The sequence below is a fragment of the Arabidopsis lyrata genome (assembly GCF_000004255.2).
Source record: "Arabidopsis lyrata subsp. lyrata unplaced genomic scaffold ARALYscaffold_2, whole genome shotgun sequence".
Taxonomy (NCBI): Eukaryota; Viridiplantae; Streptophyta; class Magnoliopsida; order Brassicales; family Brassicaceae; genus Arabidopsis; species Arabidopsis lyrata.
Genome location: NW_003302554.1, coordinates 9333613 through 9346418, shown reverse-complemented (window position 1 = coordinate 9346418; position 12806 = coordinate 9333613). Strand labels below are relative to the sequence as shown.

At 35.6% G+C, this 12806-nt stretch overlaps 2 protein-coding genes across 2 annotated transcripts; both read right to left on the bottom strand.

The window, feature by feature from the left end:
• Positions 1 to 2193: 2193 nt before the first annotated feature.
• LOC9322977 (protein PHLOEM PROTEIN 2-LIKE A5) lies at positions 2194 to 5525 on the bottom strand. The gene is made up of 5 exons (XM_021010266.1): positions 4709 to 5525; positions 4419 to 4571; positions 3473 to 3548; positions 3252 to 3379; positions 2194 to 2732 (listed from the first exon to the last, which is right to left on the bottom strand). Exons 1-5 carry the CDS (start codon positions 5209 to 5211, stop codon positions 2360 to 2362), a joined length of 1233 nt encoding a protein of 410 aa, XP_020865925.1. The 5' UTR covers positions 5212 to 5525; the 3' UTR covers positions 2194 to 2359.
• Positions 5526 to 9250: 3725 nt separating this feature from the next.
• On the bottom strand, positions 9251 to 11825 carry LOC9322976 (leucine-rich repeat receptor-like protein CLAVATA2). The gene has a single exon (XM_002886865.2). It carries the CDS (start codon positions 11620 to 11622, stop codon positions 9457 to 9459), a length of 2166 nt encoding a protein of 721 aa, XP_002886911.1. The 5' UTR covers positions 11623 to 11825; the 3' UTR covers positions 9251 to 9456.
• Between the last annotated feature and the right edge of the window lie 981 nt (positions 11826 to 12806).

Genomic DNA, 12806 nt, shown 5'->3' with positions numbered 1-12806 from the left:
ACATAACTATTAATCTTCGAATTAATGGAATAAATTGGTTGGATCTAACTCGAGATCCTCTTGTAGAATGTTAAATGGTTCGTTTGATGAGTGTCAAATGATTTGGAATAGCTATTCCATTGATATTGATTATCTCCAGGTCGACATGATAATGACTATTCCTCATAATTAATGGCGTCGATACTCCCATGGTCCTTGCTCGATCTCATAATACTAAGAAGATGTAATTGGTAGGCTTCCATACGGTCACATTTTCTCCAATTATTTTAAAATTGAGAATTTTCCGTATGCTAGTCCAAGTAAACCACTTCCAACATTGAATTTATTAACAACATTTTGCGCACATCCAAAATTCACAGTTAGCACCGAATATAATTCGTAGTCATCCCTCTCAAATCGTATTATTTCTTTGGCTAAAATGTTGGTGAGAACCATTGAAATATTCTTGGCGATAATGACATCCTCCGGTGCGAGAGATGACTCATAAGAAGAATCGTCACAGCTCACCATCTTGTATGTTGATGATGTTATTGGATCATACACCAAAAGTTTGAAAATTGACATATATTGCATGATTTATATTTAAAATTTAAATCAAATGTAATTAAGTGGGGTGATTGGTAAAGAGACGGCAAATTTATAGACAATCAAAATATATTTAAGACATGATGTATCACATGCATCTTAACTACTAGTATTATTCTCTTCACTTCTATCACACTTCACTTAATCATAAGCTAGTACTTACCTTTTCCATCTCATTAACTTGATACATAATGCAAATGTTTTGCATATCACTTATCCATACCCAATTTTTTACATTTCACTAAATTCATCATCATCAAGATTAAGATTCTTTCCGTTTTCATCTTGGTGATCTTTATCTACTTAATAAATGATCTAAGAAAAAAAAAATTAGTCTCGCATATGTGATTAATACTAGGGATTTCTCTAATTAACTATAGAAGATTATTTTGCTATAACAGTTAGGAAAATGATTCTAAACTTTAGGTATAACGTTTGGTGTAAAATTATATTACATTTGTTACAAAATAAACCCCACAAAATCTCCTGGACCTTTTTGATGTCTCCAACTCCACATTTTATATAATATATATATTTATATACTTTTTATTTTGATAATATATATATATTCATGATAATTTTAGATTAGTAATACTTTTAATCGTTATAAAAAAAAGTAGATATATATATATATATATTGATATTGATGTTGATATTAGATTAGTAGTACTTTTAATCGTTATAAAAAAGTATATATATATATATTGATATTGTAAGAAAATCTATATTACCTGATACAATATCATATTCGTAGTAAATTTCTTATTATTTCAATGAAATTATTATGTATGTTTTATCATCTTTGTAATCATTACATCAAATTACTGATCTTACCGCCTAAATTATATTCTAAATCATTGCTAATGTTCTGTTGTCTATTTTTCATTTTATAGATGATAGATTATATATACTACCTAATTAAAGTGTTATAATAATAATTAATCTTTTTAAGAAATGAAGAATTAAATTAAATATTTTCATGTATATATTGTTATCATGTGGAACTTGATGAGATTTGTATGCATAGAAATGCATATGATGTGGATAATATATTTTCATTGAATATTCATCATATTTTTACAACAAAATTTATTAAATTTACACCTCTATCATGTTAAAACTTTTCTAAGAGGGGAGCGCACTCAATGCCCTACATTGTAAGCAAAGGCAAATGAAATCATCTATTTAGTAATTATTTATTTTATCTTTGGCTTTAATTTTTGCACCAAAAAAAAAAAATATTTGGCTTAGATCATCATTAATCAACATCCACTATTACCAAAGAAAATTAAAAAAAAACCCTGAATATTTCTTCTTTACCCACCCATTGTAGTTTTTTTCTTAATATTTACCCCTCTATATTATCTTTTTGAGTGTACCTGAATCAACAACGGTCAACGAAAATGTTAAAACCCACACTCGGTAAAAAAATAGGTACTGCATGTTTTCCTGAAAGACAAAATTTCTGCCGACCAAAAAAAAAGTAAAATAAAGAATCTAACCCACTTAGTTTTTATCTCTGCTCTATTCAATACGTTAAGTCACTTGGTAAGAGACGAAAAAAAAAAATCACTTGGTAAGAATATCGTATGTATCAGGATCAATATGAATCCATACTTAAAATTCCTCTTATAAAGAGTGGTAAACTTTCGAACTCGTTCTTTTATTTGGCACTCACTTTAGGGGGACGAATACATACAATATTAATCACTCCAAGCAAATCGAATAAATATTTAGAGGAGAAAACGAGAGGTCAGCCAAGCTTATAAATAACTTAGAATTTGGGACGAATTGTAACACCTTTGACGAAGAGCCCTGACTTCCACAGTTGGCACTCGTGTTCGTACATTGCAAAAGAGATTTCCCCAACGTTTTTCATCGATGTGGTGAACTCCCCAACCGAAATTTCGAGCCATTGGTTACTTATATAATCGAACATGTCCACACTTTGTTCTTGCGGTTTCTCCCAAGTATTGGGCAAGTCCAGCTTTAACTTCACCGGTGTCTCCCATTCGAATGTGTATTCCAACTTCACCACAAACACCACCTCATACCTTGTCCTTGGGGACAAATATCGTGTGTCAAACTTTCCAGCTATGTCTAGCCAGCTTGCTTTTTTCAAAAACGCAATTTCCACGACCGATTCACTGCAAAATTTTTTGTTTAGTAATAGATAATAAATCCAAAAAATAATCTGTAAAAAGTATATATTTCGTGTTAGTTTTCTTGCTTGTCACTTAATATTGTATATAAAAAAAAAATTTCACCATTTTTCATGAGTTATTAAAATTTTGTGGTTAAAAAGATTGTATAATAAACCCAATCGATTATTTTTCTTCGTATAGAAAATAACATTATCTAAAAGCACCCCTTTATTTTATTTCACAAATTTATGGAGCATTTTCAGTAATACCAAACTTTGTATTACTTAAAATGCAACAAAAATGTAGGAGACTCTACTAAAATTATAAGGCACTGCTATATTTCAGTTGTATGAAAGATGATTTAAAAGTTTTAAAATAATTCTTTTTTTGTGCCATTTTAAGAGAATTTTTTTGTTTGATAAAAGGCCGCATTATATTTAAGAGATTTTTCTCAATTTATATAATATATACTTTTAAGAGAAGCTTTACTGGTGCACAAAAAAAAAAAAAGAGAAGCTTTACTTTGCTTTTTGGTTTGGGAGAGGGAGCCAGGTCCAATGGTTGGAGTTCTCTGACCATGCAATGGAAAGATCCCTTGCGTCAATCATGAAAACGTTACCCTTCGGTCTCGTAAGGACCCAGAATTTGAACTGTCGATATATAAATCTCCATGTCAGTTCATATAATGATACCAATAAACATATATAAAGAAAATCAACCAAAAAGACAGCAAATTTTATGACCTCGTGTGATGGCCCTGGTGACTGATTCCTCATCTGGTAAAATTCATTTAGCACCGAAACTTGAACAGCTTCCTCACTGAACATAAATAGATCAACATCGAAATGAAAAAAAAGTTCTAAGGAACCGAGACCTAGGGGATCTAATCTTTTCATGCAAATAATTAATGTCATAGTTTCTAATCTATCCTTGAGAAGAATATGTAGACTTTTTTCCTATTATAAATTAGAAAGCAACTGATAAAGGAAATATAGTAGACATTTTATACAAGTTTTTCAAGATTTAAAAAACATGATTTCACTCTCTTTTTTGCCATTCAAAATATATTAGGACATATTGTCCCACATCGAAAGTTGGAAGGGATCCTAAGTAATATATAAGGGATATGGGCCACTCTACTCATCATTGCCAATTGGTTTTGAGTTGGAAGTCCATAGATCTTAACATGGTATCAGAGCCCGATCCACACATGTCCAACCCGATTCGACCAAAAGATGGTCCAATCATCGACAAGGCCCAAAATTGATGCCGTCGATCTAAGCCCGAACATTCCGAGATTAATGGCCAAAGAGCCATCATCTCGAGGGGGCGTATTAGGACATAATGTCCCACATCGGAAGTTGGAAGGGATCCTAAGTAATATATAAGGGATATGGGCCACTCCACTCATTGTCAATTGGTTTTGAGTTGGAAGTCCATAGATCTTAACAAAATATTCATCAAGTTATAATATTTTACAAAAGTGATTATACTAAATGATATTAAAAATATAATTATAAAAATAAAACTTAACAATCTACTACAACAAGCTTCAAGCATTTTATTAGTACTTTGCGGAAATTCTAGTAGCTAAAATGTATTTGCTATTCGATATACCAGTTAAGCCATATGTATGTTTCATCAAAATATCATAAATGTCCTAAATGAAATCATAAGGAAGGCTCTTACTTTGGTGACTCGTGCATAGTGATAGTGAGTTTACTTGTAGGGATCAAGAAACCTTGATCTCCTATTTCTCCATTTCTTCCTTGGGAGAAATTCCGCTGCACTTTTTTAACCGCCTTAACGATTACCTTTACGAAATCTCTATCGGAAGTGTCACTATGATACCAAAAAAAATAAAAAGAGGAAAATGTCAATGAGTCAAAAGACAAAATATTACAGTTTTTGGGAAAAACACAAATTACTAGATATTAATTTGTCAAGTAATAAGAACATAAAAGTGGAAAAATAAAAACCTGTGTTTTGGTAAGATCAAGGCAAACAATTGGCAAACAGAGAATAAAGCTTCCGTCCATTTGTGGAGTTTCTCTGGTTCAGGTTGATAATTATCTACCATATTCCAGAAATTATCGCCGAATTTACCTGTAAGATCTTTCACCACGTCGAGCTCAAGCCTATAGAATATTGGAATGATTTTGAGTCTGTTTTTATCCATGTATTCCTTGATTGTTACCAGCTCGTCCATACACCAATGTGACTCGCAGTATCCCTCAGAAAAGATAACCAAAGCGATTTTCGACTCCCCTATCGTATTAAACAGACTGATTAGGTATTTGCCCCTTTCCTCTTGCTCGTCTATAAACACGTTGATCTTTTCTTTTTTCAAAGCAGGCGAAAGAAAGCTGAGGAAACCTTTTCGTAAATCTTTTCCTCGGAAATTGATGAACACTTGAGGTCCCGTAGGGATCAATGATACATTAGAAGAACAAATAGAAGAAACAGAAGATGCTCCCGACATTATCAGAGAGCTTTTTTCTTAGACACAAAAGGAGTTTGATAGATTCTTGTTTGAATTTGAAAATGTGTTTATCTGTTTGGTTGGGACTTGGGATTGAAAACATGTCCAACTTTTGTGAGATATATAGAGTTCATTAGTCATTAATATTCTAAAAAGATAATTTTTGGTGTTTTGCTTGAAACTTCGGTGGCCAGAAATGGAAGTTGCAAAAGAAGACAGAATTATAGTTGACAACTTGCTCTTTTTTTTGGTCAAAGTTAGACTTATAGTTTACAACGTGTTTCCCCACTCGAACACTAGTCGACTTCTTCGCTGACAAAATCATTCCAAAACGAGTTAGATCTGACTTCTTTATTGTATTTTTTGTTTTAGAGTAAGAGCTGACTTCTTTAGACTAAGAGCTGACTTCTTCTTTGGCTCACGAAAACAGGGGAATCAACATATTCTTCGTAACATTTTAAGTCACTAAAACTCTATTTAAATCATACGTCATGTATTTGCAAGGACACATGGACGAAACGGCGAATCCTTGTTGTAGGAGAGCTCGAAGCTTTGGTCGGGTCATGTAATCCAGGGAGTTTATCCTATTTCAGACAAGCTTTTCAGCTCGCCTAATGATTTGCTACATGGTGAAGTATCCACTTTGATGGATCCGCATGTTTCTCTCCTTCCAAAGGAGGTAGATGGTAGTTTGAAAACAAAGGTGGAGAAGGATGTCATGTAGATGATTTCCAGTCCCTCTCGTCAGTTGCGTCAAAGTCGCCTCCCAATCTGGGTCTTCGCGGTGCCTTAGGATTGATCCCGCTAGAGCTGACCATACATTAAAGGAAAACAGACAAGCGAAGAATAGATGATTGTGAGATTCATCCGGTTCTCCACAAAAAACACATGGTTGATTGAATCCCCAGACCCGCATTCGATCACCCATGGAGAGACGATTGCGAACCGCTAGCCATGTGATGAAATTAAATTGCAGCGAGGCATTCCCTGACCAAACCACCAGATCCGAGCTTTAAATGCAAGAGCCTTGTCCGTCTTAGTCTCCATCTGCGCGGACCGAGGGCATCACGAACCGATGCTTGGATTGGTATCCCAAGAGTTCTCAGCCCCGATTGTCCGGTTATATCCAAACAAAGTGATGTTATTTTAAATTACTTTTTTATAAATGAAGTAAATATATATGACTTAGCATCAATTATATTAACTGATGTCATAATTAATTAGTTTGACATCAATTAAATAAAATTGATTCAATTTTTCAGCAATAAATATAGGTGAAGTCAGCTACAAAAACCTCAAACGAAGCAAGTGAAGAGTTGCTTCGCTAGGAGTACAAGACAAGAGAATAGAAGATAGATAAGGCTTCTTCCTTGATTAAGTGAGCAATAGACAAAGAACTTTGAAGTAACACAGAGGAGTTGACGGAAGCTTCTAAACAAACACGCATACACACATGCAATAATAGTTGGGCGGTAAATGCTCAGTTGATTGTTCCTGGGGTAGGTTGGTTGAGTAGCAAATCCTCGTTCTAGCGAAGCAAGCTTGAAGATTTACTTTTCTTCGCTAGGTCTGGCTAAAGCTCTGCCAGCTTTAGACTGAACTATATTTAGGCTCAGTAATAAGACCTCTTAGCTAGTGGAGATAGATTCCTAAGTAAGCATGGAGTTGAGTTCTCTTTTCTTTTTAATTGTGCTGCTTCTTCTTTAGCACACTGGCTAATTATCACCCGATTGTGCTTCTGCTCAGCACACCCCGAAGTCCTTGGAGTGTCTTCCTCTGCTTGCAAGCTACGATTCTTCGTCACCGACCAGATCGGCTCAAACATAGCATCTTTTACTAGCGAAGCTCCAGGATCTAATCCCTTCTCACTATTTTATTATCCAACCTAATTACTCGCAATGAAGTTTTCTCTAGCAAAGCAAGATCCCACTTCTTTAGCATAAGCACACTCCTTCTACGGGAATGGCTCTCCTCTTTTATCTTTTTAGGGGTTCCAATTTCATAATTAGAAATCTTGAGCAGAGCTTGTGCAGCACATTAGTTCACTCTTTGGCATTCCTTTGAACATTCTACTAGTGGAGCAGCCCTAGCGTAGCAATTTTAGTTTTCCTTCCTCCACACTTTCGGTTGATAAGTCAAGCACATAAAGGATACTTCTTTTCGGATGGATTTATGATGGATGACGGATGTTCCAACAGATATTACAATATGATTTCCTTAATATTTGTCGCTATTTAACTACGTTTAATAACAAATTGTCTTCAAATCGTATTGAATTAAAATATGTCTCTAATTTGTAGATAATATTAGCAAATTGTTTTTACAATAGTTTGTTGTCACAAAACGGATAGTTATATGTACTTAAGACCTATAATTGAGAAAGACAGAGTGCAGACCATTCTCTTGCTCATTAATTTGTCGATTGATTCTGCCTTTTGAATTCGTGTAACTTAATCTTCAGGAGTTTGTTTGATTCTTCCTGCTTTTTGAATTGGTTTCAAGAGGAGTTTATTTTGGAGATAGAGATTGTTTTGTTTGAGTTTTTCTCCTATGCGTAAGCAATTATGTTTGAATATTAAAACTTTGTACAATATATATTAACGTGTATAAAATACATAATATATGCTTATATGTATTATATATGAGTAAGGAAAAACATGTGAATATATATGTATAAACTTAAATTTAATAATATATTTTACAAACTCTTTCCTTTCTAATATATAATACATATAAGCATATATTATGTATTTTAAATATATAAAAATTTCCATTTTACATTTAGTAGATAAATAATAAATTAAAAATGTTGTTTAAGAATTATAAATTGTTATAAATTTATTTTATTTTTAATTAATATTATCATTTTTATATAAAGAAATATTAATTAATCTATAGTAATACACATTTAAAACTTATCAATCACATTTTTTTTTTAAACGCTACAGCCACAATTACCAATCATGCTTTTTTTTATTAAAAAAAAACAAATTACAGTCAAAATACTATAGCTACAAAAAAAAAAAAATCTACCGTCTAAAACGTAAAGCTACAACCATGAACCATAGTCAATGAGACCCTATATCAACTTCCTTTTCTGAGCTTTTGTCAAAATTGTAAAAGATTGTATTTGGCCTAGCTTGATAATGTTTGTCTTACTGCCCATTGCTTTCTGATGTTTAACAAGATACTTTGCTTATCTTCCATAAGTCCTGGCTTGGTTCATTTTTTGTACTCGGCTCCAAAATATATCGGATTATACATTTCAATACCCAAATTATCCAGCCTAGTTTGCTAACAGGGCTCATCACGTCCATTCTCCAACCATTAATGAGGGAGAAGTTGAGTTTTGTGACGGTAAACTGCTTAAGCTGGAGCGTGTCAAGCTTAAAAAAATATTGGTGGGGTCCAAAACGAGCTCCTTATTATCAGATTCATCCTAGAGAATTCTCCTATTCTAAAGCCGCTCTCCATCAAACCTCAGGATCCATACATTGATGAGAATGAGGACATGTTACTGAGGATGCTCGAGTTTAAATGAAGTTGTGCTGAAGCTCAAATTATTTTTCATGTGTAGCTTTGCAAGTAAGCCTTGCTGCTTGAAGAGAGAGATAATTCTCCGCCACTAGGTCAACTTCTGTCTCTTTTTTTTTTCCTTTTTTTTTTCTGGCCTATTAAGCATTGCATGGTCAAACTTCTGTGAGAACAAAGCCATATTGGATTGTCTTTTTGTGTATACTCTTGAAAACAAAGCCAAATTCTGAGTTTTTGTCAAAATTGCAAAAGATTGTGTTTGGCCTGCTTGATAAGATTTGTCTTCCACCACTTGCTCTGTGATGTTTAACAAGATGCTTAGCTTATTTTCCATAAGTCCTTGCATAGTTCAGTTTTTATACTCCGTGGATTATACATTTAAACACCCAAATTGTACGTTTCCGATCATTACCCACCATTTCCTGTCCCAATCTCCGAAATGAACACCACTACTCACTAACTCGAGTTTTGATGTGTTTAGATAGATAGTACTACTGGATTATTCAGTCTAATCACTTCTTGAATCACAAACAGAACAAGAATCCAATACGGTTCATGTAAATGTAAACCGGTCAAACTATATACACAAGTAACAACATTTGGGAGATAAAACTAACATTTTAGTTAAAAGCGAGCATTTCCACTTCAAATCTGAGACCAACAACATACTGCGTGTGTTACAACTGAATATACATCAATCAATCTTTGGAGTTAAGCTTTGGTCTGAAGAATATAACTACGAGCACGAGCTGAACAAAAGATACCTAACACTCCAAAATCGAAGCTAATAAACGCGCTTAAGCAGAATATCCAAATCGATATCGGTCCTTCCACCAATTCGTTTTGATATATTTCCTCTTGTGACGCATCAATGTTTGCCGGGTCACACTTGCTTCCGGGAGATTCCATACACAGTTCCGGATTTCCAGCCAAAGCGCCTGGAAACTTTCCAAGCCCTTCTTTCTCGGTAATGATTCCAGAGAAACAGTTGTGAGATAGATTCAGTAGGGTCAGTCCTGGAGGAGCCGAGATGTTTCCAGTGACTTGACCTGACAGAGAGTTGTGTGAAAGATCTAAAGCCTTTAATCTTGGCAGCTTCTCTAGACGCGGAAGCTGACCTTCAAGGAAGTTGTAGGATAAGTTCAAGTACTCGATATTCTTCTGTCTGAACAAAGCTTCTGGGATCTCTCCGTGTAATAGATTGTCAGAAAGATCAACCCCAACCATGGATAATAGATTGTAGCTGAAGCTTAGTTCGTCTTTAGCAACCACAGCTGCTGATATTTTGATCTCTACTTTTCCTGGTGGCTCTGCAAATCTTTCATCTCCACTGGTTTGAAAATCTTTGAAGCGTGTGCTGTTTAAGTTATCGTCTGGTATGAACCAAGAGAATCTGTTGCAGGAGTAGTCGATCATTTGGATTTTGTCGAACTTGAACAACCAAGAAGGAAGTGTTCCACTAAATTTGTTCCGGGCAAGAGAGAGATACTTGAGGTTGGACCATTTGGTAATGGCTTCATTCAGGTTTCCTGAGAGGTTATTGGAACTGATATCCACAATCTCTAGAGACTTCAGGCCAGCCAAAGTAAGCGGTATCTCACCCGAAATCTGGTTGTGGCTTATGTCCAGTATCTTCAAACTGTCCAACGCATCAAGCTCGGGTTGTATTTCGCCCGAGAGATTGTTATTACTAATCATCAGAGCAAGCAACTGAAAGCAACCAACAATGTTGAGAGGTATTGAGCCAGTTAATGCGTTATGGGAAAGATCAATAACCTGGAGATATGTCAGATTCCCAATTCTAGCCGGGATATCTCCCGTTAAAAGATTGTGAGAGAGACGCAATGCTTGTAAACTCTTCAACTCGGTAATCCTCAACGGTATATCACCAGAAAACCTATTGTGAGAGAGGTCAAGAAGAACTAAACCCAGTTTCTCAGTTGTTTCCGATATTCTACTAGGAAGACGACCTGAAAACCCGTTGTGACTCAAGTCCAGCATCACAAGCTTCTCCGAAAACATAAGCCTCGGAGATATCTCGTAGTTAAATCCATTGAAGGACAGATTTAAATGACTCAGCTCTTTTAAAGAACCCAAACAAGAAGGTAATCCACCAACCAAAGAGTTCTCAGCTAGATTCAGAACACTGAGAGAAGGACGAGAGGCGTAGAAACAAGGCAGTGTACCCGTAAACCGATTTGAAGCAAGATTAAGAACCACCAATGGTTGTTGAAAATCTCTAAGTGTACCAGTCAAGTTATTGCTCTCAAGATTCAAGTACTTGAGAGACTTCAAATACAGTAAACTCTCAGGTAATTCTCCAAGAAACGAGCAGAAACTTAAATCAACTCTCTCAAGATTCATCGAGAAACCCCCAAACCAATGAGGAATCACACCACCCAAATCTCTATTCTCACTTAGAACAACTTCTCTAAGCTCCTTAAGACTCAGAAATGAGGCAGGAATCGAACCAAAAAAACTATTACGACTAAGATTAAGTGTCCTAAGATTACGCAACGAACCGAAGCAAGAAGGAATGTTTGCAGAGAAATTGTTGTGAGAAAGGTCCAAGCTTTGAAGAGAAGAGAGCTCACAAAGAGATGGGTGAATCTGCCCGGAGAGATTCAGACCAGATAAAGTGAGAGAGAGAACTTTTCCGGTCGGATTCTGACAAGCTAGACCTGTCCAGTTAGAACACGATGAGCCGTACCATGTCGATAGGCTTCGATTTAGGTCGTGAATCGAAACTCTGAATATCAATAAAGAAGCTTTGTCTTGTGGGTCGATATTGGGAAGCTGAGATTGAGCTAGAAGCAACGAGGGAGAGGAGACGAAGAAGAAGAGGAAGAAGAGAGTGAAATCTGCAATCTTTATCATAGCTCAGAGGAGAAAGATGAAGTTTAGGTATAGTGGCAGTTGAAGTAAATTGAGAAGGTTTCAGGGGTGAATTGCAGAAATCGCAGCGACCTCTCTTCTGCAATGGAGAGTGAAGCAACGCGACCTGAAAGTGGAAGTGTGAGTGGAAGTGGAAGATAAAGACAGAGAGAACATTCTCTTTCGGTTCCTTTTGTTTTAGCCGTTCAGACTAGGCCTGGGAGTTCGGTTAAACCGAACAAACCGACCCGATTAAACCGAGAATTTCGGTTATCGGCGTAAACCGAAGAGAGAAATCAAACCGTTCGGCGAAATTAATTTGGTGAATCGTAAGTCGGTTCGGTTATCGGGCCGATCTGTTTATTTGTTTTAGGCAGCCCTATATAAGTCTAAACCTAAGTCATTAACCCTAATTTTTCACTTATCTTCTTCTTCGATTTGTAGAATTTAGGGTTTTGGACTCCAGTTTTCATCCAGAAATTTAGGGTTCGGTGTGTGTAATTTGTTTATGGTCTCCGAGTGGTTTTAAATTAAGACTTGCATGTATATAGGTTAGATTTTAAAATTAGGGTTTTGTTTTTTCTCCTATTGTGGTCATGTTCCTTGTGTGTTCTTGTGTGATCCTTTTATTGTCCTTTTGTTGAAGCTAATGGGATGTTTGTGTATAATTTGTAGATGACTGAAGAGCAAAATGAGAGTGAACCTCCACTTAACCCTCAGAAGACAGGAGAGACAGAAACTGTAACTGGGAATAAACGACCACGGCCTGCTTCTGGTGCTGATAAGCCAACTAAACCAAGGAAGAAGTATGCAAAACGAGCTCCGGTTTGGGAGCATTTTATTCAAAGAGAAGAAGATCTCAGTAAGAGCTACTGTAAGTACTGTAAAGCTGAGATTGCTTGTGATACAAAAACAGTTGGAACTAGTCCGATGATAAGTCACATAAATAGATGCAAGCAGTACAAGGATTGGGTAGAAAGTGAGAACCAGAAGATTCTAAGTAGTGATAACAATGGAAATATGAAGCTGGTGAAGTATGATCCGGTCATGTTTAGGAGATCAGTTAATGAGATGGTAGTAGTCAGTGAGTTGCCATTCTCATTTGTAGAATCTGAGGGTTCTGTAGCAATGTCTTGCCTATGTACAAGACATTTTCTAGAAAGACATGCATTACAGACATTGTTGCT